This window comes from Laccaria bicolor, genomic scaffold, assembly GCF_000143565.1.
Source record: "Laccaria bicolor S238N-H82 LACBIscaffold_3 genomic scaffold, whole genome shotgun sequence".
Lineage (NCBI taxonomy): Eukaryota > Fungi > Basidiomycota > Agaricomycetes > Agaricales > Hydnangiaceae > Laccaria > Laccaria bicolor.
In genome coordinates this window covers 970805-993535 of record NW_001889874.1, presented here as the reverse complement: position 1 = coordinate 993535, position 22731 = coordinate 970805, and the positions used below count along the sequence as shown (strand labels likewise).

The 22731-nt window shown below is 47.2% G+C and overlaps 7 protein-coding genes across 7 annotated transcripts in view; 1 reads left to right on the top strand and 6 right to left on the bottom strand.

Moving 5' to 3' along the window:
- Nucleotides 1–2428, bottom strand: part of LACBIDRAFT_245329 (general amino acid permease GAP1) — a gene marked incomplete at both ends in the record, with an annotated part of 4846 nt that extends 2418 nt beyond the window's left edge. The window contains 15 exons of the mRNA XM_001875574.1: nt 887–930; nt 977–1058; nt 1114–1244; nt 1293–1375; nt 1435–1461; nt 1513–1526; nt 1578–1621; nt 1671–1697; nt 1759–1819; nt 1876–1895; nt 1954–1997; nt 2053–2117; nt 2169–2281; nt 2339–2345; nt 2394–2428. Coding sequence (XP_001875609.1) covers nt 887–930; nt 977–1058; nt 1114–1244; nt 1293–1375; nt 1435–1461; nt 1513–1526; nt 1578–1621; nt 1671–1697; nt 1759–1819; nt 1876–1895; nt 1954–1997; nt 2053–2117; nt 2169–2281; nt 2339–2345; nt 2394–2428 — 797 coding nt within the window. The remainder of the gene's footprint in view (nt 1–886; nt 931–976; nt 1059–1113; nt 1245–1292; nt 1376–1434; nt 1462–1512; nt 1527–1577; nt 1622–1670; nt 1698–1758; nt 1820–1875; nt 1896–1953; nt 1998–2052; nt 2118–2168; nt 2282–2338; nt 2346–2393) is intronic.
- A 1658-nt stretch (nt 2429–4086) lies between these two features.
- Nucleotides 4087–5396, bottom strand: LACBIDRAFT_230823 (putative RTA1-like protein; the record flags this gene model as incomplete). Its single annotated transcript, XM_001875573.1, has 9 exons — nt 4087–4202; nt 4252–4322; nt 4383–4548; nt 4608–4647; nt 4706–4783; nt 4838–4860; nt 4916–5028; nt 5086–5230; nt 5282–5396. 9 exons carry the CDS (start codon nt 5394–5396, stop codon nt 4087–4089), a joined length of 867 nt encoding a protein of 288 aa, XP_001875608.1.
- A 1143-nt stretch (nt 5397–6539) lies between these two features.
- LACBIDRAFT_182489 (uncharacterized protein) lies at nt 6540–7847 on the bottom strand. The gene is made up of 4 exons (XM_001875572.1): nt 7703–7847; nt 7232–7647; nt 6829–7176; nt 6540–6772 (listed from the first exon to the last, which is right to left on the bottom strand). Exons 1-4 carry the CDS (start codon nt 7785–7787, stop codon nt 6593–6595), a joined length of 1029 nt encoding a protein of 342 aa, XP_001875607.1. The 5' UTR covers nt 7788–7847; the 3' UTR covers nt 6540–6592.
- Nucleotides 7848–8355: 508 nt separating this feature from the next.
- Nucleotides 8356–11608, bottom strand: LACBIDRAFT_308587 (kinesin-like protein; the record flags this gene model as incomplete). Its single annotated transcript, XM_001875571.1, has 10 exons — nt 8356–8826; nt 8885–9217; nt 9271–9426; nt 9484–9624; nt 9687–9849; nt 9901–9960; nt 10014–10093; nt 10147–10954; nt 11008–11549; nt 11606–11608. 10 exons carry the CDS (start codon nt 11606–11608, stop codon nt 8356–8358), a joined length of 2757 nt encoding a protein of 918 aa, XP_001875606.1.
- Nucleotides 11609–13173: 1565 nt separating this feature from the next.
- On the top strand, nt 13174–14464 carry LACBIDRAFT_308586 (uncharacterized protein; the record flags this gene model as incomplete). Its single annotated transcript, XM_001876013.1, has 6 exons — nt 13174–13320; nt 13379–13484; nt 13548–13594; nt 13646–13813; nt 13866–14092; nt 14143–14464. 6 exons carry the CDS (start codon nt 13174–13176, stop codon nt 14462–14464), a joined length of 1017 nt encoding a protein of 338 aa, XP_001876048.1.
- A 1535-nt stretch (nt 14465–15999) lies between these two features.
- On the bottom strand, nt 16000–16739 carry LACBIDRAFT_230214 (uncharacterized protein; the record flags this gene model as incomplete). The annotated part of the gene is made up of 5 exons (XM_001875570.1): nt 16000–16128; nt 16188–16254; nt 16330–16440; nt 16496–16599; nt 16659–16739. The coding sequence occupies 5 exons, from the start codon at nt 16737–16739 to the stop codon at nt 16000–16002; spliced, it is 492 nt and encodes a 163-aa protein (XP_001875605.1).
- Nucleotides 16740–17672: 933 nt separating this feature from the next.
- On the bottom strand, nt 17673–20399 carry LACBIDRAFT_308583 (uncharacterized protein; the record flags this gene model as incomplete). The annotated part of the gene is made up of 10 exons (XM_001875569.1): nt 17673–18408; nt 18456–18574; nt 18631–18765; nt 18817–19010; nt 19060–19843; nt 19898–19934; nt 19991–20055; nt 20107–20135; nt 20186–20278; nt 20339–20399. 10 exons carry the CDS (start codon nt 20397–20399, stop codon nt 17673–17675), a joined length of 2253 nt encoding a protein of 750 aa, XP_001875604.1.
- Between the last annotated feature and the right edge of the window lie 2332 nt (nt 20400–22731).

Genomic DNA, 22731 nt, shown 5'->3' with positions numbered 1-22731 from the left:
GGTCGTCGTTGGTGTGAGGTCGTTGACGTTGGTGGGCGCTCGTTTTCGTCGGTGGGTGCTCGTGGGGGTGGGCGCTCGTTGACGTTGGTGGGGTGTGTTGGTGGGCTGTTCGTGGTGGTGAGTCCTCGTGGCCGAGCAGAGACGGCGAACGACGACCGATGTCGTCGTTCGCCGTCTGGTTGCCACGTCGCGACGTGGCACCTGTGGTTTGTGTTAAAAAGGAGAGTGGGTGGGGTGGTTGTTCCCACTTACCTGGGCTGGGCCCTCGTCACGCGTCGTCAGCGTCAGCGTCGTCGTCGTCGTTGTCGATGTCGCGGGCGGTCGTGGTTTGAAACGGTGGTGGTGGATGGTGATGGTGGTGGTAGGAAGGAAAGAACGACGTGGCAACGCTTCAGCCACACGTTTGACGCGGCACGTGCCTAAAAGCGGTATATACATACCTTTAATTTCTCATATAATAATGCCTTCATGGCTCAGTCGGCTTGAGCGCTGCTTACATTCACGAGGTCGAGAGTTCAATTCCTCGAGATGTAAAAAAATTTATTTTACTTACTTATAGTAAGGACAATGTATTCTAATGGTATAATAGTCATTAATTCCATTCCATGGAATCCATATGGACTGCTCCATGGAATCCATGTGGATATGCCTGCATTCCATATGGAATTTGATGGAATCCATATGGAATGGTGTTGGAGTCCATATGGAATTAATCATTCCATGACCATTCCAGCATCATTCCATATGGAATCCATGATGTCCATGGAATCAGAAACTGGCTGTGTCCTCAGCCAACATTGATTCCATGGATTCCATATGGAATTCTTCATGGATTCCATGGATTCCACATGGATTCCATATGGATTATACCGGGGAAGGTAAAGACCTCTCATGTGCCACCAGCATTCCGAACATAAGAATGCCTAACATCTAAAAAGGATGAGAAGCGAAACCAAGGAAGTGCATATCCACTCACGTAGAAGATAATGATACGATAGATGACGCGGTGCACTGCCTTTGTAATGTTACGGCGGGGACTTTCAGTCTCTGAGGCTGCGCTGCAAAGGCAATGGTTAACTCTGACTTTCATGGCAGACGTCTTCGAGGACGCACATCGCAACCAACTCCATGCCTTGGTAGGAGAAAGCAGCCAAAACAATTGCAGAAATGATCCCGAGGAACCTATCGAGATAAATATTCTTTACAAACCCTGGGCTAGCAAGCGCTCCTGGGTCCTTCCAGTACTAAATACCCCCATGAAATTCAAAACATTCAATATCTGCTGGACGTACCCTGAAGCCGATGCGGTCATGATCTGAACCACCTCCTAAATCGATAACGAGTCCAACGATGAGTAGCACGATGATCAACATAACTTCAGATGCGCAATAGAGTTTTCAGAAGAAATCCACAATCAGGAACAAGATGACCCACTTTTAATCGTGGAGAAGACAAATTCCGCTAATTTGCTTCTTTAATCAAGATAATTTGGAAGCCGTGGGTTGCGCCTACCTTCTCCAAACCATCTTTTGTAAGTCAGTGTGCGTCCACAGTAGGAAGTTGATGTTTCATCTCACCTGACGCCAAAGAGATTAAGGCTACAAATCAGAACCACAATGGCCTGCGCACTGCTCGTCAGCGCAACACAACTGATCATGATTCAATCTCACAATTGTGTAATAGGCAGCGTGATGGTTCTTCAAGAAAAACCGGGTCAGGCCAGTTTAACGTCGCCACTGAATCTTGCCGAACACTTACATTTTTATCCCAGTACGTCATCAGAATAACGGCTGCCTTGATTTCGACAGCCGTTGAAATACTGTAATATAATGAGACACCAGCGTCAGGACTCAGCAATCAACGACGGGGACTTACGCATTGGTATAAAAATAGTTCTGACGGTGATTGGATAATTCAATGCTGCCGGGAACGAAAAAAAAGTAGTTGACTCACCCAGCCGACAGCGAAGCCTAGAGCGGGGTCTACCCATCGCTCAGCTAAGGTCCATGTCAATGGTGTAGCAGACCTCCAATGTCGATTCAGTGGACATACCGAAATGCGGAAAGGTACCTGAGATCGGAGCCCAGGTTGTCATTTCGCAAAAGGAGCAGAGCGACCTACCCATTATTCAGTTCGCGTCCATGTAGAGGAGTTGAGGTTTCACTTACGCATACGCGACGCTACCAACAAGAGCGTAGGCGAGCAATGCTCCCAAAGGACCGGCGTGTTTCAAAGCGAGTCCTGAAGCAAAGAACAATCCTGTTCCAATGGTCCCAGCGATCTACATTGAACCAGAAGGCACTGGGCAACGATGCAAACATGGAAATGCAAAACTTACAGCAATCCTATGAATTCGATAAGCGAGCTGAAATGGAAGATGGAGGTTGGCCTACATTTGAATGTGACGCTGTTTGAGACATCGTTGAAGGTGACCGGTTTGACTTCTCCTATGACCTTGTCAGTGAAGGACTTTCCAAGCATTTAAAAACGTGCTGCAGGTGGGATTGACTGGAATGCTGTGGTGATGAGTAGCTGAGAGAGTGGTTTGTTTCGTGGCTGCATCTATGTCATCGGAGGACTCTTAAGGGCAAATTAATAAACAACAAACTGCGATCCAAAAGAGCTCCGATCTGACTCGCCGCCTACAGGTTCCATGTCTGTGTCAGACATGGTGGGTTGAAGAGAGGTGAAGAGGTAGAGAGAAAGAAAAGTTTGGCGCGCGGCGTGTGAAAAGCCCATCGAAGGGACACTTATATGGGCTATATGGGCGCTTCCTTGTCCAAAGGAGGGCGTGGCTATGGAGCGGCAAATCTGAAGGATGAATGTCCCACGGAATGCGAAGATTGATGATTGAGGGCTGTTCAACCTCCTGGCAATACGCACTTAAGAATAAACGATGCTGCATCGCTCTGCAAACCCCGTCAAGAAAAAGTTATAGAACCCTTCCTCGATCGGGTTAACTTTGGGGGGACATCCGAATCACTTCTGACACTCAGCGTTCCTGAATATGCAACGCAATTAGTAGACGTTGAGGCAAATAGTCAACACAAACCACATTCGCAACCGCTACCTGACGTCACTTGATCAAAAGATCGCTCTTCCGGATTCGAAGAGGAACAGCTTCATCCGCTTCTCCTGTGCAGAAAGCGGTGGTAGGTAGTTCATTGCTGTGCAGAGTCTCGTCAGCCAGGGATGGTGCGTCAAGGCCGGCGACGCGCTCTGTCCTGACTTCCATTGAAAATGCTCAGGCACCAACGCGTTGTTAAAGATGAAATTCAACGGCGATCATCATGAGTTGATCGTGAGGCCCAACAGGGAGAGTAGCCATTGGGCGACTAACGAACGAAGAAAACCCTTGAGGCGTCCTGTAGTTTGGCAGTCCATGATACATAACTCGATGTAGTGTGAAGTCATACCTTAGTTCACGAGTGCATGAAACAACCTTGAGAGCAAGCTGAAGCTCTCAAGAGTCGACGCGACGCAACGCGCGTGACCGTTTTCGACCCCGCTGTGATCCTACGACCTCTGATCCAAACAGCTCCGGGCCGCCGCCGCGCAACTTTGACTCGGTACACCCTCGCAAACGCTGCTTCAGAGTCGGATGATAGAGACGATAAAGAGAGAAATAGGCCCCTCAGGTTTCTGAGCACCGTGGCCGACGGAACACTGACTAGGTAGACAGTAAATTCGAGTTGGATGGATGGCCGGGACTCCTGAGTCCTGAGTTTAGGCGAATCAACCTTCGCACATGGTCAGTCAAACCCCTCCCTTTATCCTATATAATACCACTTACTGGTGATGGTGATGATTATAAGGTCGTTCTCCCGCCTAACCGCCTTTGAAGTGGCCCGAATCAAACATTGGTGCTGATATTTTCGGCTTAAGATGGTGAAGGGCACCCCAAAGTCCTGAAAAGTAGCCCAATTTCAGCGAAAACGTCCGAATTGTAGTATGTATGTGGTATATATATGGCGTAAATTGTACAGTAAAAATCCTCAAAGTCGTGAATATGTAAATGTCCTCGAATGTCCAGGTGTGCTTTTGGCAACAATCTCAAGCACAGCCATAGTGTGTACGACACGTCCTCTAAGCGTTACTGGATGACTTCATTAAAGGTTTCCCAGCCTGAGCAAGCAAAACACCGGGATGAGCAAAGTTCAGGGTGTAGATCGCCAAAACGATCATTGCTCCGTCCAAAACATCTAAATAGCCAACATTAATAGGTTAAAGGAGGAGGGAAGAATGACGCACTGAAATAAACTTGCGTCCCGATGATTCGCCCAGTCCAGCCGTCACTCAGCTCGATTGTACGATATACGGCCCTTGAATATGCATTAGATCGAAGGTAATCACTAAAGTCGTAATACCATATGCCCACGTACCGAATGAAAAGGCATGTTGTGTTAAAGACCAGAGCTAAGCTCATGTGCTTGAGATAACGATCAAAGGTCCCATGCGTTACATCACCCGTGTCCAATCTCACAGGACGTTTCTTGAAGTAGCGGATGAAAAACTCCGTTGCGCAAAGGGTGTAGACGGTGATGGTCACTATTTTGTCGAATCTTTCAATATATCATAAGGGATTGTGCGTGGATGACTTCACGTACGAAGTTGGAATACAATCCCTCCAAGCATGACATTGCCACCCTAGATGAAACATCGGTCAGAGTAGGATAGAGGGTGCCATAAATATGATACACACCACTCTGGGGTCCCGACCATTGGGAACTGCGGTGGCGGCCAAGCCACCTCCCACACCTTGTACAACTAATGAAATAACATCCTGACAACGATCATCTATATGGGTTTTCGTTTTCCCCTAATAAAATGTACTTACACATGTGCAGAAAAGAATTGTATCTATAATTCCAATTATTAGAAAATCGGGGGCAAGAGGCAGAGTATCAGGACTTACACCACTTTGGGCTGAGTCGGCTGTAGCTTGTCCCAAGGCGTTGGATGATTGAACCGAAAATAACGAAGTTAGCGGCGAGTAAGGGAGTTGGGGCGATGATAGTTGCGCATATCCTGAAACAATTGTCAATGAGCCATTTGCCACAAGAGGGGCACAACAGATGGACTTACTGCAACTGGAATGGAGAGTCAAGGGATGGCGAGAAGTGGGACCACAGTCGGCCTGACCAACCAGCTACCTCAAGCGCTCCGCAAAAGCAGGCTGTCGGTATGAGCCACTTCATGCGGTAATAAATCGATTGTGCAGCATGCGCCACTGCAAAAAGGTTCAGTTGGGAGAAAGAGAGAAGTTTAAGTTTGAACATACGAGTGGATATGGAGAACAGCACGATGAAGACGATTGCCACATACAATGTCGGGACATAGTTGTACGGGGACCCCTCGTGATGAGGGATCGCAGAGGGCGACGATACTGCAAGCATATATGAAGTCAACAAAATTGTGGCATCTACATATAAAAAAAAGACAATCATACCAGTCATGTTTGAAGGCATCGATCAATTCAAGAGAGATAAAATGAATTGAGGTGGAGAAGGTTGGCAGACTCGACAAAAAGTTCCCGGATTAAAAGGGTGCTTTCCGTTCATTTCCTTCCGTAGTTAATAGACCAGTTTGGAAGGATGAGTGACGAGTCCACTATCGCAATAGGCTGGTTGAGTCATGGAGGCTGTGAATGAAATATCCGTTCCTGGCATCACCGTCAATCACGGACGATGATAAAGAGTAAGTATTTTCCACAAAAAGGCGGACTTGAGGCGTAAGTTCTAGCTGTAACATGTCGAGGTACGTATCACGAGAGGAAAACGCCGCAAAGGTGCCTCGTTTGGTGGTGGGGTTGCAGCACAGGAATAAATTATGGGTGGGCGGGGTGTAAAGTGTGTGGGCGTTAGGCTCCAGGCTCCCAAACTGGAGTGGTGCGTAGGCCCAAAATGAAATAATTAAATTCCTGTAAAGCCCAAGTAAAGCCGCCTCAGAAAAGGAAGTGATTGGAGTCCGTTCGAGAAAGTTTTGCTGTGCATGTCGCTGGACTTGATATATCGGAGGCAGTAGGGAAAGTGCACGGGAATAAAGACTCGAAGCTGACGACCCTATTTGTGAGTCGTCAGCGCTTCCAATCTTCGTTGTCCCTGGAAGCCCCGGTGGTGATCCTGGAGCCAGTATGACCCATATCCACAATTCCTTGACAGAATTTCGCGTGTACAGAAGGATGTGTAGGAAGAGGCGGTTCAGATCCGTTTCCTTTTGGACAAGTCGACGTCTGAATCAATTCCAATTACAGCGTCGGCGTGCGGCAGAACTTGAGTGAGGGCTATGCTCAACAAATGCTCAAGGTAACGCATCCAAATTCGAAAGATGAAAGTGTGATTGGACCTGGAGTTCCATGGCTAGAGGAAGCTGGAGCGGAGGACCTTGGACGTTGGACTGCAGGAAGAACGATGTTATTTACCATTATTTTCATGCGCCCGAACCCGAACAAGCTCCAATGCCATTGCCCGAGCGCTCAAAATCCAATTGCTTTTCCTGTCATGATCGTTCTAAGTACATGTATATACTGCAAAATTACTGCTAAGTAGTGAACCCATTCAGTTCCCAATTGAAACTATCTATTTGAAAACCTTCATGAAAAATCTTGAGGCTTAGAATCGAGCCTCCTCCAGTTCAGCTTGCTCTTCAAAAACAAGGCAAGCCACGTCAACGCGAGTAGCACAGGAACTTCAACAAGAGGTCCAATGGTAGCAGCAAGTGCTTGTTCCGAGTTGACGCCAAAAATCGCAATTGCAACGGCGATGGCCAATTCCTAGAACATGCTATCATAGTAAGAGAGGTACGCAAATGAACGTGACGTAAACTGACGAAATTATTGCTGGAAGCGGTGAATGCTTGTACGACAGCCAAATCGTATCCGAAGAGGCGGTCCTTTGTTGCCTCCCGTCTTGAGAGATAAAACATCAGGGCAAACGTGCATGAGAACATTATCGTGAAATAGAGGATCAACGGTACGAAGACGCGAAAGACAGGACGTAGGTTGTGGATGATGTGATGGCCTTGATAAGCGAACATGACGAGGATCGTGTAGAGTAGGCCGAGAAGCGCAAGTGGTGAAAAGAATGGGAGGAATTTCTTGTTGAGGAATTCTTTGCTCGTGAGCGCCCAAACGCCGTAGCGGGTAATAACGCCCGCAACAAGCGGGATTCCAAGGTACTGGAAGAAACAGAGGTTACAATCATAGCAGAAAGGAAGGAGAGGGGTGGCTCACAATCAGCACAGAGATGGCAGCGTCTCGATAAGATACATGCGCGGTATCTTGTCCACCAATAACGTTGATGAACAGCAGTGCAAAAGGCGAAAACAGCACAATTTGAAGGACCGCATTGAACACCACAAGGATAGCGCAGTAGTCACCATCGCCTCTCGCAAGTTGGTTCCAGATCATGACCATGGCAATACATCGAGCGATACCAACCAGAATCACGCCTGTGCGGTATCCCGGTAGGTCGGGAAGAGTGGCCCAGGCGAGCGCGAGCATCATGAATGGCCCTATAATCCAATTTAGAACGAAGGAGATGCCGAGGTGGATCCATAGGCGCGGAGACGAGAATACTTTTGGGAGGGTTTCGTATTGAACCTTGGTTAGGATAGGCCACATCATGACCACCAGACCGACGGCAATAGCTAGAAAACTTAGGTTCGGAATTAAAAACATGGTTGATATTTGGGAACAACGCACGAACGGAGACGCTGTCGAACCTAACAGTGTCAAAAGCGTCGCGAATGTGTGGGGCGAATTCGCCAATGACGACCCCGATGATCATGAATATGATGATGAGAGGAGTCAATAGCCTGTCTAAAAGCCCAAGCTCCTTGAATATAGCTATATGAGAACGTGGTAAGTAGGAAGTTAAAGAGGATGCATCCACTCAATCCTCACCTTCTGGTCTTATCTGGGGACCCTCCCCATTCGGAGCCCATTGCGTCGGTAATGGAGAGTTTGATTCAAGTTTTTCCTTCATAGAAGTAGGGAGAACTTTATCGGAGGTATGACTGAGTTGCTGGATGTGAGAGGGCTGAAGTAGGAGGCATACTTGTTGTCGACAAAATATAGTTGCATGAAGAGTTTGATTTTGATTTTGATTTTGAAAATCTCGATCAGTCACGGTAACGTCAAGTTACGCGTGACAACTGGAATCCTCAACGTGCACTTGAATTCATACAGTGTACGCCAGGAAATCAATGCTATAAAACATGCAAAAAACACACAAAGAAAGAAAATACAACAGAACACGACATACTTAATGCAAAGACAATCCAGAAAATCAGGGGTATATCTCCAACATACCCAGGGCCAGCCCAAACCACCAAAGTCCACGTACATGCCCAAGCTTATACGCTCGGCAAATTCTCTTTATCCCCCAACACCCCCCTCACCTTCTGCACCCCAAAAAACTTCACAGGCGCAGGCGCACGCGGAGGCGACTCAGACATCGGAAGGAGCTGATTCTCAACCTCAATCTCATCAAAACTCATATCCGTAACGCCCCACTCCTCCTCCGGCATCACCTGCTCCAACAAGCTAGGCTGGGCCTTCAACTCCGCACCCCCCAATCGCATGGGAGAGTCCGCCTCGATGTTGAATTCCGACTTGCGATTCGCCAGTACGTTTGCGAGATAGGACGACGCCAACGACTGCTTTGCTTGTTGGCGTTCGGCGAACGCAGCGGCCGCGCCTCCTGGCGTAGGCTTTGCGGGCATCAATTTGGAAGAAGGGGGGAGGGTCAGCCCCAAGCCCAGAGAATCGAATTTGGAAACGAAGGCTGTGAGGGCTCGACGTTCATCCTCCAGCTTCGTCCTCGACTGAATGGGGGGCACAGTCAAGAACGGAAGAGATAAACAAAAATGAAAAGTGCCATACCTTCTTCTCTTTATCAAGCTCCTTAACCAGAACCTCAGCCCAACGTTCCTTCTCCTCCCGTTTCCTCACCTCCTCATCATACTTCTCCACCCACTCCTTCTCCACGTCCTCCCGGACGGCACGCAATGGCTCTCCAAGATTCTCCTCGTACCCAGCGACAACGATCTCCAATTCCCTAATGGTCTTGCTCTGCTCTGCGATAAGCTTGTCTTTGTCACTCTCTGGGGCATTCGCATCAAGTGGTGGCCGTGCAGTCAACGCCGCTTCAAGAGAAAGAATCTGCGTCGCTTGCGACTCTAGCTGTAATCGCGCAGCCAACAACTCTTGTTGAAGCTGCAGGGAAAAATTAGGGTACCGAACTTTTGACGCGACTCAACCGGACGTACTTGGTAAGGAGACATGTCAAAGTCAACTTTGACAGGACTAGCAGGTCGAGAATCGTCTCCTTTAACTTCATCCACCGTCTGACTCGTAAGAATAAGCTTGGTCAATTGTTGGATGCGACCGTTAAGGTCCTTCATAGCCTTCGACTCGTCCACTTGCTGCAATGACCACCATCAGTCACTGCATAGCTCAAAACGGGAAGGGGAGACACAAACCTCTCGAGCAGATAGCCTGCGAGAACGGACGGGAACCTCAGCCTCCCTCTCTGCCAATCTCTTCTTCAGATCCTCAATTTCCCTTCTATATCGCTCAATGAGAGCTTCGGTATCTACGACCTCCTTCTTTTGTGCGTGAAGCTTTATTGTACAGAAAGAAGATCAGAACAAAGGACGGTACACAAGAAACGAAGACAACAAACCTGGACGTTCTTGATCCGCTTGGCGAAAAGCAAAGTGCTTGTGCTCTCAGCAACGGCATTGACGTCGGGGTTGATGGTGCAAATAACGCTGATACGAGCGTTTCCGGAGAGCGAAGGCTGAAGCATCCGGGTTAGCTTGGAGTTGCGGTAGGGGACATGGTCGCTGTTATGGTAAGATGAGGACGAGGTGAACAAAAACTCAAGGTCGACTTACCTCTTATTCTTCGCAGCGTTGTCGGCTAAAGTTCCGATTACGGTTCCAAGTGTTAAAAGACTGTTACATGGGTGTTGGAACATCATACTTGGATTAGGGACACGCGAACCGACCTTGTGTTGATATATTTCCCCTCCCTGGTACGTTCTTTATCAGAAGTGGCCTTCTCCGAACCAGCGAGATCAATTAGACTCTATAATATCTGTGAGCAATGCTACATATCTTGATCAAACCGTTAATACTCACGAGGACTGAAGTTTGAACGCTTCTGCCTCCTCTTGCTTGTAGCCTTGGACCACCGGGTCCAGGAGTTTGCCTCCCATTAAGCCCAGGGGTCTGTCGCCCATTTAGACCTGGGGTATGTCGTCCGTTCATCGCAGGACTGGAGGTTTGAACCTCGTCATCATCATCTGACGAAGTTCCACTGCCCCGCTCCCGACTCTCAACCACCAAGCGGAAAACGCTGTGACTTCGGCTACTCCTGTCGTTCCAGTCCGTACACGCAGTCCGCCTGTTACCTTCGCCACGCTTGAGAACTTCTTTGACGCCTTTGAGACTTGTCACCACCTCTTCACGCAATGGCGTAAGGATAACGTCTCCACCGCTGCCGCCTTGGATTTGTACGGGATTGGCAGCCGCCATCGACGGAGGCGCGAGTAAATCGTGAATGGCCTCGTTGTATATCTCGAGATACGAGCAACGAAGGAGGTATTCGCGTGTGGGTGTTCGTCTGATGAAAGCGAAGACATCCCGCATCGCACGGGGGATGATACCTGGTTCGGCATCGTCTCCACTTAAAGTGAAGGTCTTTCCAGACGCTGTTTGTCCGTACGCGAAGATGACGGCGTTGTAGCCTTCCATGGCGGCTTGTACATGTGACCGGGCGACTGTTGTATAGATTGGTTTGTTCGGAGTGCCGGTGAGGATGGCGTCAAAGTTGAAGGCGGCGGCTGGGTTGCCTGATGAGGCGTTCTTGGCATGTGCGGGGTCGAGTTTGATGGTGTTGGAACCAAGAGTGGGTACCCACGCAGAAGTTAATTCTGTGGGACGTATTCTACGAGGCCTCGTTGAGCGACAGCCAGCATGATGAAGAAATTTTGAACATACCGAATAGATACCATGACTTTATCTTCTTTTCCATGGTCGAGCTCAGCTGCTCTGAGCCACGCCTCGTCAATCTCACCTGACACATCGCCAGGTTCAACCGACTGAAAATCAACCAAAACCTGCTCAGGGTCCACGTTGCTGACATCCATTTCGCTGGCTGCTGGCAACAAAGAGGGGCTATCCGCCCTACGTGGCGTCACAGGCGTCCTTGGACGGCTGGTCGTACCCTCTTTCTTCGTTGGAGTTCCTGGTACTGGCGCTAAGACCGTCTTGGTCTTGCTGAAGTTTTTGGAGCGAGATTCGACAGATAAAGGTGCCTTGTACTTCTTATGAGTAGAGGAAAGGAGGCTGGAGTTGCTGTTGGTGCGTGCTATACGCGCTGTGAGGTCGGTGGAGGACGTCGACGACGTCGAGGCCATGGAGAGTGGCCGTCTTGGAGTAAACGGCGCTGGACGGCCGAGTTTTGAGCCGGAAGGGGTGCTTGGAACGGCCATCGTTACTTGCTTCAGTACTCTTGTTTCGGAAAAAGGCGTCAAGAAAAGCTCGTCAATCCAGAAATCATGAAGTTGTGAGCAAAAGGCGTTCAACATGAACGAACCATCACGTGGTCGCGATACCGTTACGTAATCTTTCCTCGTCGATGTACCACAAATCTAGTCTCTTATACAGACCTTAGTATTACAAATGATAATCGATTTGTAATGATATAAGCCACAAATCTACCATCACCCAACGAGAACAACTTCTTGGCTCGTACAAAGTACTTATAACTTGAAGCAAAGCGTTTCTTTTTTTCAAGAAACACACACTGCCACGGTTTCTTTCGTTATGGGTTTCACGCACAATGGATGATCGATGACTGCCTCTGGACATCGCATCACGACAGTGGTGAGATCGCGCTCCATACCCCCTCTCGTTCTTACGCCATTGAACAGCTGTCCTTCAGGACCTTATAATTCAAGTAATAGCTAATTTTGCCAACAAATCAACCATCCTGATTTCTCTCCTCCTCTGCCGCCCTCCTCGTTGTAGGTTTCTTCAGTTCAAGATCCTATCAAGTAACATTCCTATCGGTTTGTGTTCGTAGGTATACGCTCTTCGTTGAGTTGAACCCTACCCGATGCTAATGTTTCTCGGTGTTCACCAGGTTATGTGCGGAAACGCTGTTCATGGTGACCACGCCATGACATTGACGCCCAATCCCTGCAGGTCTGCCGTAGATTCAGATTGGCGGGCTATTCACAAACTATTCATCGACATAGGTAAATTGTTTCTCAAGTACATACCACAAAAAATTGGATTAAGAGCACCAATGACCATCTCGCAGGAGATTGCTGTCGAATCATCATTCCGCAAACCTGTCTCGCAACGGCGCTAACATGCAGACGCTAAGGTACGATGCCCCTTCGACTCCTGAAAACGAAGAGTGACAAGGGGAATACTACTACCAGTCTCATAATCTTCCTTCTTTTAAATTGGCACTTACGGCGATACGCCCTTATAATTTTCGTGACAGGTTCACTTTGCGTTATGTCAAGTCTCAACATTTAAACCTTCCTCCGCGATGTTCAATCCTCTGGCAGCCTTCTTCCCTCGTCGCATCCACTGACAAAAAGTTGGATTAAGAGCACCAATGACCATCTCGCAGGAGATTGCTCTCGAATCATCATTCCGCAAACCTGTCTTGCAACGGCGCTAACATGCAGACGCTAAGGACCAGGTACGATGCCCCTTCGACTCCTGAAAACGAAGAGGGACAAGGGGAATACTACTACCAGTCTCATAATCTTCCTTCTTTTGGCACTTACGGCTATACGCCCTTATAATTTTCGTGACAGGTTCACTTTGCGTTATGTCAAGTCTCAACATTTAAGCCTTCCTCCGCGATGTTCAATCCTCTGGCAGCCTTCTTCCCTCGTCGCATCCACCGACAATGAATACCACCAACGTCCCGGCGCAGAGGGGCATAATGTGCACGCCTGAACAATCTAGTGACCCCCTGATTCACTGTCTAACGAGAGGGGACACCATTGGCCTCACAGTACGTGCTACAGTATCGACGTGATGTCAACGCTCAGCTTGACGGCCACTCTCCATGTAGCTTGACGCTCAAGCCGGCCTTCTCAGTTTGTTAGCTGTGCTGTATGTTTTTTTGATCATTATTGTATGTGCCCCGGACCTCCTCTTGTGGAAGAGAAACTGAGCGACCTTATTTCCCACTTGAAGCGCAACGTAATTTATCGTTTCCGGCGCCGCCGTGGTGCATCAGTGAGAACGTGGTACATCTTTGAGAAACCGACAGATATTCTCATGGTACGTCGCCAATTTTGCCTTCATACGGCACCGGTCATTCATTGAACTTTACACGCAGTTCTCCTTGTTCATCGCAGATTTATTGCAAGCCATCAGTTCGGTCATGGATCTAAAATGGGTTGGCAGTGGCCATGTCGAAGTTGGTGAATTTTGCTCAGCCCAAGGTGAATTTCTATCTGCATTGTCGCCCATATAATGCAAGTACAGACCTTATTATACCATCTTAGGGATCATTAAACAGTTGGGTCAGGTTGGGGTCGCACTGAGTACTCTTGTAAGATACCCCACTTTCTCCGTCATACTACTTTTTTACAATATGTGCCAGGCCATTGCTTTATATACCTTTATCGGTGTCTGGATGGGTATGCCAATACAATCAAACAGAGTCACTGGTGCCATCATTGGCGTCGTCTGGCTCTTCATTAGTCTCTTGACATTACTTGGTAATGTCTTAAATGATAGAGCCAGGGAAGGATTCGAGAGGCCGACTCCGGTAATCCCCTTCTATTCGACTATCTTTCTCTGTTGATGAATTTACTCTGCAGTACTGGTGCTGGATTGGGGAACCTTTCTTCATGTGGCGGCTCTTTGGTGAATACTTGTGGCTCTGGATCACACTCTTCATCTCTATCATCACCTACATCCCCCTCTATTTCTGGAGCTGCGGAAACATCACCTTTGATGATATTTCGTGGTGGAAGTTCACTATACATCGTGCTGACCATTCCGAAGAGCTCAAAGGTATCCGGCGCCATTCATTAATAATGCTTTTGTAAGTTAAGGACTTTGCCCCTTACCATCATAATTAACCTTATTCAATAGGTACCCAGGCATTTATTGCCTAATTACCTTACCGCTAAGTGTTGTGCGATGGATAGGATTCGTTCAGGAACAACGTGGACTTGTCAACACCATTCCTCCCGCTGCTACATTTGCTGTCATGACAATTTTTAGTCTAAGTGGTGCCTGCAATGCCATCCTCCTGCTCAAAACACGTCCGGAATCTGGCCTTTTTAGTAGGATCAACCACGATGATATGGGTTTCGCTCCATCTTCTGTGCCACTTCAACCAAGGGGAATATCAGCTTTGGATTCTACTGTTGAGGCTGAGGATAATGTTCTCGGAAGGCTCCCATCTCGTTGATCTGTCATTTGTTTTCTTTGTAAAGCAAACGGACATCACGCCTCCCGAACACAATCATTATCTTACTTTAATGTGCTCACGTGCACCATACCCCACGTTGACTACCTTCCATCCACAGACTCACAATATTTCCAATACACAGATACACGTTACAACTCGTCGGTCTTGGCTTTGTCCTTTCCCTTGTCTTGAACTGTCTATTTTGTTTGCTACCCCCTCAGTACTACACCTTTGTTACTTTTCAGTCACAGTGGTTATGTATCTATTATCGCATGTACATTCCACGGTCTATAAATGAAAAATATAATCACTACCCTTTCATTGAGTCGGCATGCCCGAAAAGTTGGCCTTGTTAACAACTCGCGCCAACACTTTGCGTCTAATTTTTTACGTGAGGTTCCCTTTGATTTTTCTGTGCAGCAGCCTCGCGTTATAAGCAAGTTATTGTTGGAATTCCGGGAGCTGTGCGAGCATGTGCAATGCGCCCGATACCCGGATTAAGGTACATTTATTGTTTTTCCGGGCATTTCATCTGTATCCCCATTTATTTCATACTCTACAGTATATATAGGAGAGTTTGTATCGTAGTTACTCATCCGTTTGCCTCTGTCACCTCCAGAGACAACCGGAAATCTTACTCCCCTGTTTCTCTTGATCACGAAGAATTGACGCTTGCTGATTTGATTTCAACAGTTATAAGAGTACATTGTAGCATGATTTCAAGCGCTGCACCAAAATTCTTTTATAAGGTATTCTTTAATAATCTTGTCGGCATTATTCGTACATATATGATGAGATCTATTATTGCGCCTACCCTGGTCAACAAAAATACACAAAGGCCTAGTGTGGTTGAAGTACGATGTCCCGATCCCCGCGCAAAAGTAGTCAAAATGCGTATCTAGGGTAATCCCCACATATCGGCGCACCTTGGCCGCTCAACAAAACCATTACTTGTTTTTCCAGCAATAGCCGAACTACTAGCCCACCAACCCTTCTCATCGGCCGAGAGGGCTGCAAAACCATTGTCCACAGGTTTACCAAAAATAATAGCCGAGCGTGTGTAAGTACTAGGTGGAAGTAGGTCATCGCAAGATAACACTGAACACCAGAAACGTTTGTGATTCCCCAAAAGAATAGCCGAGCGCGTGTAAAGAGGTGTTTGCAAGATAGTCACCACAACTTCCCCTATCCCAGGGACAGCGATGTATAAGGCAAGGTCATATGGCGCAATGACAGCATGTCGATAAGGCAATGTCAGAAATCAGACTGACGCAAGTCGTAACGTGGAACCGCCCACCAAAAACATGAGGCACGAGATCGTTAAATACGCGGTCCGCCGTTCTCCCACACCTAGCCTTTACCTTGATCTTATCGCCTCTCCTCTGGCGCGCTACTGACAACAACGGATTTATTGTAGATGAGCGCGATTGGCTCAAGTTAAGCGACACTTAGATAGAATGACGTGAGTATGGCAATAATCGGCGATGTGCTTATAACGCCCGCGCTTTGAATCCATAAAATCACTTCATGGACGTTCATTCCTTGTATAGGCCATGCTTTTTATGCCAGCTTTCTATAGATTCTGGTCCATAATTGTCATAGACCTCCTTCTTTCCCTCAGGAAGACGGACATATCCGGGCTTCGAATCCAACTTGACGCAAACCTGGGTCGTGACTCGTCGGGTCAGGGTAGTCGCGAGGATGTAAATATATAATTTCTTACCATGGTATCGGGAACTTCCAATTCAGGTGAATCGATCGCTGAAGCGAAGGGGTGAATTAAATCAGGCCTAGAAACACATGCACACCAAGTAAGGAATCATCAACGCGCGAATGAAGTGCCAAACAATGGCTATTTATCGTACCAAGTCTCGTCGTATAACCAAAGCATGGCCGAGCATTTAGAACAAAAGTTCCGTTCCGATGAAGCGATATATTCTTCCTTTGTGTCACGATTCATGACCGCTTTGTACACGCTGGAAAGTTGTTCATGAGAGACCAATCAATACAGCAACAAAACCGAGATTGTACCGAATATTTTCCTTGCCTTCGACTCGAAGGGTATTGCTGTGTCCACCGAGATTTATAGATCCTCCAACTCCGCCGACCTTACGACAGATCGAGCAGACGCAAAGCTACGCGAATTGGTGTATAAATCAGAAGGCTTCACGGAGTCCTCAAGCCCGAAGAATACCTGATATGGCACCGGTGTACTCGACTGGACATAGAACTTTACGGAGCCACAGTGGCAGCTACCCTTCAGCTCGACTGGCATTGTCTTGGTTGAAGATGTGTTGCACAAGCGAACTTTAGCTTGCGGTAATAATCGCCGAACCAAGGTATATAAAGCGCTGTTCATGTTTAGATCGTATTATTGAAAAAAATCGTAGGATTATCGCACTTGCAGGAGCTTTGAGCGGGATGGGATGACGGGTCCGTGCGTTATGTGCGCGGTCTGAAATGCGTCGGTGATAGCGGCTAACGCCGAAGGGGTATATAAACCTTATTTTGTGAAATTTTCTACTTCACGAAGAATGCCACGCTGGTCGTTGCGATGACTTCTACCGTCGACACAGTGCCTTAGACTCCTAGAGTCTTCCTTCTTCAAGAGCAACACCAGAGCTAGGAAATGTCTCGGTTCAGATACCCATGTCGGGGCATGTCGATTTTATGCTGGGATAGTCATTTTCGTGTTTGGAGTCGGTACTTTGTAAATAGAGGTGAGCCGCTCTATCAATCAATTTGCTGCTACCCCCTTCTTTGTTACCAATGATTCCAAAATTTAAACTGATTTTAATGAGTCCAACTCGCCCTCGGGTGGGACTGACGACCACTTTATGCTGAGACCTTTGCCTTGCCTCCTTCATTTCCGTCTGTTACCATTACTAACATTCACCTTCGCTAGGTAAAGACTTATATTATTTTACGACCAACTCGCCAACTTGGCATATATATATATAATAAACAACTTATGTTCAAAGCTTTCGTGACCACATTAACACCGACACGACGCAAATGGGGTCCGTTACAAGTCATCAATTGGTCGTCATGAGCTGTCGTCTGCAAGTTCTAAGAGAGACTATCTATGTAAAGAAAAGGGACGCACATAGGAATACATGGGTGGTACCTGGCAACAAGCTATTGATACACTGAAGTTTCATAGATAATATCGAGCATAAGATGAAACCGTCAGTCTGACCGGAGCCGCCTAATCAACGAAGGAACGGGGTATGTGGCTGGACGAAAAGGTTGATCTTGTGAATGGCGCCTGATCGGGGGGTGGTCCAACCTCAGGCCACAGTTGACTGGGTAAAACTTGGGAGCCATTTCGAAGGCACATTTTGATGTGGTCGAGCCAACCCTTCAACAAATCGTACCTATTACCCGCCTCGCCTTCCAAAGGACCTGTCTGCAGCGTCGAATCCTGCATACCCAGCAAGGAGAAATGCGCAAGCCAATACAAGGGCAGCACGTCACAAACGAACGGAGTTTCCAACCCATTTTTTTCAAACTGATTCACTTCCGGGCCGCCGACCCACAATCGCAGCCAGTTGTAAAGCTGATACTGACTCGAAAGGGTGGTTGGTGTTATATATGAATCACCGATGAAGGGGTCTTGGCTCGGATATAAAAATATATCGCGAAGGACGGTGTATATGAGAATGAAGTGGGAAAAGGGATTGAGTGGTGGGGATGGCACTGAAGAACCGACTTTGTTGAGCGTAACAAAGGCGGCCTGCGCAGGTACGCCGGATAGCCGTATTTGCCCAGTTCCATAGGGCGAGGGCGTCTGTAGAGCTTGGAGCCATTCATTGACGCTTCCGGCATTCCACAACGTATCATCACATGGTAGATTTAATTCGAATTCGGACGGAAGGAACGAGGGTGTCGAGGAAAAATTGATACAGTTGGAACAATCCTGCACGTACGCAAGAAATATCGCACTGAGATTGTTTTGAGATATTTTCCGAGAAGCGATCGGAAGACTTACCGCTTGAGCGTTTCATAACGCGCCCAATCCGCCCAACTCCCATCCAAATTATATGAGCTAGTCAAGTCTGGAGGCGTCCAGGAGCTCAAAAGCCTAATTAAACCCGTCCTCCTGATCATCTATGAACCCAGCGCTAAGGAATGCACAGCCCGCCACGGATTTAGGACACACTCACCAGAACCAGAATCCCGTGATACATCTTCGTGGAAGAATTCTGATGAGACTGCGGCCTCAGCAATCCTATCGACTGTAACAAAACGGCCGCCAATATCAGGAAAACCTGGTCCTTGAGGCTACAGCAAGGTTTCGACTAGTAGACTTATGAGTATCACTTTCCTCGGATCAGGTCCGAAGGGCCTACGAATTCCAGGATAAGTGCCTCTTGGGAATCCACCAGTGTCTGGTTGACGAAATCCAACGCCGAAAAGCCCTTCACAAATAGAGCGCCACATGCTTGCATTGCGCGAATCAGAATCGCCGGCTTGCCCTCCATCCTCCACGTTGGACGGTGGATAATTGGAATTTGTGCAGAAAAAGCTGAGAAGAACATATATACTAATTTTGTTTTACCCATTTCCCGTTCAGAAACATAAGGTCGACTCACGGTATTGGGTTAAGTCCTCGGTGGGAACTTCGTCGCCATACAGTATTGCCGAGGAATCATAGGGTACTATGGGCATGGACGTGGTAAAGTGATGTCCTGATACGGAATCGCTTGAAATCGGCAGTTCCAGGGCCGAAAGATCGTGGACCATCCCCCCAGACTTCTCCAGTGGGAAACTGTAGACTGGCGAAAGGTGGTCTTCATTACCAAACGGAGCCCGCGTATCTTTGCCCTCGATCCATCTTTCATAGTCTCTATGAATTCCCAACTCTGGCAAACAGGACGAAATACTGTCATCGATAAGGGGAGCATCAAATCCATCCTTTGAAAAGAACTGCAATTGCGGATCGAGTTCCAAGGCTTGGAAATCCAAGTCAAAGGCGCTCGCTATGCTGACGGGGGTTTCGAAGAGATCCGACGGCGAAGAGGAGCACGAGGAAGACGACGAGGATTGAGAACATTCCAAAAGTCCGAGGCCAGAAGAAGTAGTATCTAGCTGGGTCGTCGATAGAGAGGGGTTAAATGATAGAGTTGGGGATGGGCTGTCGGCGCCCAGCGGATAGAGGATTGAGTATGGGAGAGATGCCGAAGAACTCTGGAATATTGTGCTGTGCGCATCGATGGGGGGCTCTGCAATCGCGGTGTATAAGAGAGGCTTCTGGGAAGCGAGCTTTTTATTTCTAGATGTTTCGGGATCGTTTATAAAAATGCATTCACGTCCGCGGGAAGAGCATTTGGAACAAGGATATTGTAAGTTGCATTTTACTTTGGATTCGGCGCATGCCTTAGAAAGAATTCGGTTTGAGGGGGAAAATCTATGATAGGACTCGCGACGTACTTGACACGATTTGCGCCGCGATTTGTTCATATTTCTGCTGATATCAACGAGAGACAATTAGGGCCATCCTGATGGCACAGTAACATTACGCACGAATCACCGCAGGTGCGTTTATGCCGAGTGAGTAAGTCGCTCCTCGTGAATTCCGCATGACAGACCTAGTGACGTTGATACGACTGAAGGTTAGAAAGAAGGTCGAACATGCGTACGTTGCACCTGTGTGACCGTTCGTTGGTATCTGCATCGAGTCGATAAGAAGTTTGGTAAAGATATCCAGGGAAAGCTTACGTGAACGGAGATGTCGATTTAAATGGGTAGTTCTTGTAAATTTGGCAGGACAGAGCGAACAATACTTGGTCTGGGGGAGAGAAGGCATGTTCCCTCAACCGTGCCCGCGGTTCAACGTTAGATCTCCTTTTGAACAAATCTCAGATAGCATACCTCTATGGTTCCGCATTCGACTCACTTCCCCATTGGCCTTGAGGTCAATGGAGGCCTTCATCAGACCTTCAATGCAAGTGAGATATGTGGTGGTCGTGAACGATTGAAGAAAACCTTCCCAATGAATGCGGAGTTGAGGTATATAAACCCTCGTCTCAGGTTCGTTGCAGGTACTTGGGTTCGAGAAGCGGCCATCGCTAGAGTTATCGTCATCTCTTAAGGGAGACTTAGCCGATGCGCAGAACCTGCATGAAACCCTTGAATGAAGTCGCCAGAATTCACCGTTCCCGGGCCTTGCGGATTCCCAGTAGATCTCGGCAATCGTGCTCTGACATGGGTTTGTTGGTTACGACACGAAAAGCATGGCACTTGTCCCTTGACATCCGAACACTTCGAGCCGTCGGCTAACTGATCGTAGTTCGAACGCCCGTTTTCTGCTGTTTTCTGACGCTGTACTTATTACCACCGCTCTGATTGGCGAGTAACTGAGTGATTGAAATCCTGTCAAAAACAAGTCAGCTCTCGATTTGGATTTATTTTTGGTCCTACTTTGTGGGTGACATCGTTAGATTTCCAAATACGACTGAAAAGTGGCAGCGTCCTTGTCACAGGGGAGAACCGGCTATTTGGCCAATGGGCACATGAGTAAGCAAATGTTGATTGGAGGCATTAATGCTCTCCCATATTCTTCCCATATGCCTACCATGCACATTTGAAATTTAATTCAAGTAAGCTCCAAAATGCAAATATCATGGAATTCCTAGCCACAGAAAAAATATGCCCATTAAAATGGGCTATCATATGTGGCTGATTTGTTTATTTAATATGTGACCACAATGTGCCCAATAGGCGGATTCTGGTCACATGCTTGATGTATCACCATGCTAAAGTAAATATGCACACACAAATGCAATTAACATGGGACTGCTGGGCACATGTATATGACATATCAAATGAAATGCATCCGATGTAATCAGGGGGCAAATTGAAAAGCCACAGAAAAAATGTACCCATCATGCAGGCAAGATGTGGTTGTCATGCACATACTGGAGAAATTTATCATCAGAGCAACATTGAAGTAATGGTAATACTCTGATTACATATAAAATATTCTTCAAATTTGCCCCAGTGGCACATGAAAGAGATATTTTGGTCACATTTAAGATGTAATGCTTCCATTTCCTTCAAAATGAATACAGTATTTTCTGGGCAGTACCATTTATAATAAGCCTGGTGTAGCCATGTGAAAGTATAGTGAATGATAATTTAAGAAAATATACTTGGCATTTACCCAGGAAACACATTGAGAAAGAAAAAAAAATTATTACATGGGGGTAAATTTTGAATTTCTCAAAAAAAGAATGCAGCTGTTGGCTTGGATATTATAGTAAAATTTGGTACCTCTAGTAAAAGTTAGAGAAAGGGGTGGCAGGGTCAACAAGGTATCAATAGACCAGCTTCATTAACTGTCAGTGTCCAAGTGTGGATAATTATTGATAATGGAAAGTGTTAGTGATAACTATTGCATAGTAAGCTATGTATAACATAGTTATCAATGCTAACTAGATAATAGTAAGCTATGGATAATTATTAAGAATGCTAATTTAAGTATGACATCATTATCAACGCTAACTATGATAATAATTGTTGTTATCAATGCTAACTATGGTACCCTAACGACATACACCTATTTAACGACACCTATACTGACATCTATCCTGATCCTCGACGACGAGATGGAGGACTTTTCTAGATCCTCGGTAAGAGTCTCGTCAATGCGTGTAGAGGGTAATTCAAGGGTAATTGCTAGCCTCATGAGGGATAATAAAGAGCAACCTTATAGTTTACCTGACGACTTAGAAGTTAGAGGGCAACCCGTAATAAGTACAGGGAAATGCTTGTCTCAAGATTGTCGTTCCCCATGGTGTCATCGGTCGTTGAGGCGACGCAAGATGTTGATCATGAAGGCATCACATATCGTCCACAGACTGGGGAAACACGCGCAGTTTACGAAATTATTCTTTCCTCTGTGCGTACTGCGCTCGGAGTGCTGCTGATTCCGTGCTCGACACACTCAAAACCGAGGGGACGAAGAATTTTGACAAAAAGAAGGATATTGAGTCATTCCACAAGATCTAACACGAGGTCTTGTCCAGGCTTTGTCATTTGCTAACCACTGACGATTGACTGGTGACTGCTAACCAGGTGGACATCCAGCTCTTGACCACGGCCGGCGATGAAACGGCGGAAGGCGCATTGTGATACGGAGGGACGAGTGAGTTGGGGTAGGGCTTCGAAAATTCGATGATTTACATCGTTTTCGTCGCTTCGCACCGATTAGGCGTGCTGGACCAGGTGCGCCCCAACTCTCCAGAGTTCTCCCAGCGGCGTCG

Coding starts and splice junctions, on each gene's coding strand:
- LACBIDRAFT_182489 (XM_001875572.1), bottom strand. CDS start 7,787: ATGATCATCGGGGTCGTCATTGGCGAATTCGCCCCACACATTCGCGAC. Junction 7,177..7,231: donor CTGCCATCTCTGTGCTGATT/GTGAGCCACCCC, acceptor TGTTTCTTCCAG/TACCTTGGAATCCCGCTTGT. Junction 6,773..6,828: donor CCGCTTCCAGCAATAATTTC/GTCAGTTTACGT, acceptor AGCATGTTCTAG/GAATTGGCCATCGCCGTTGC.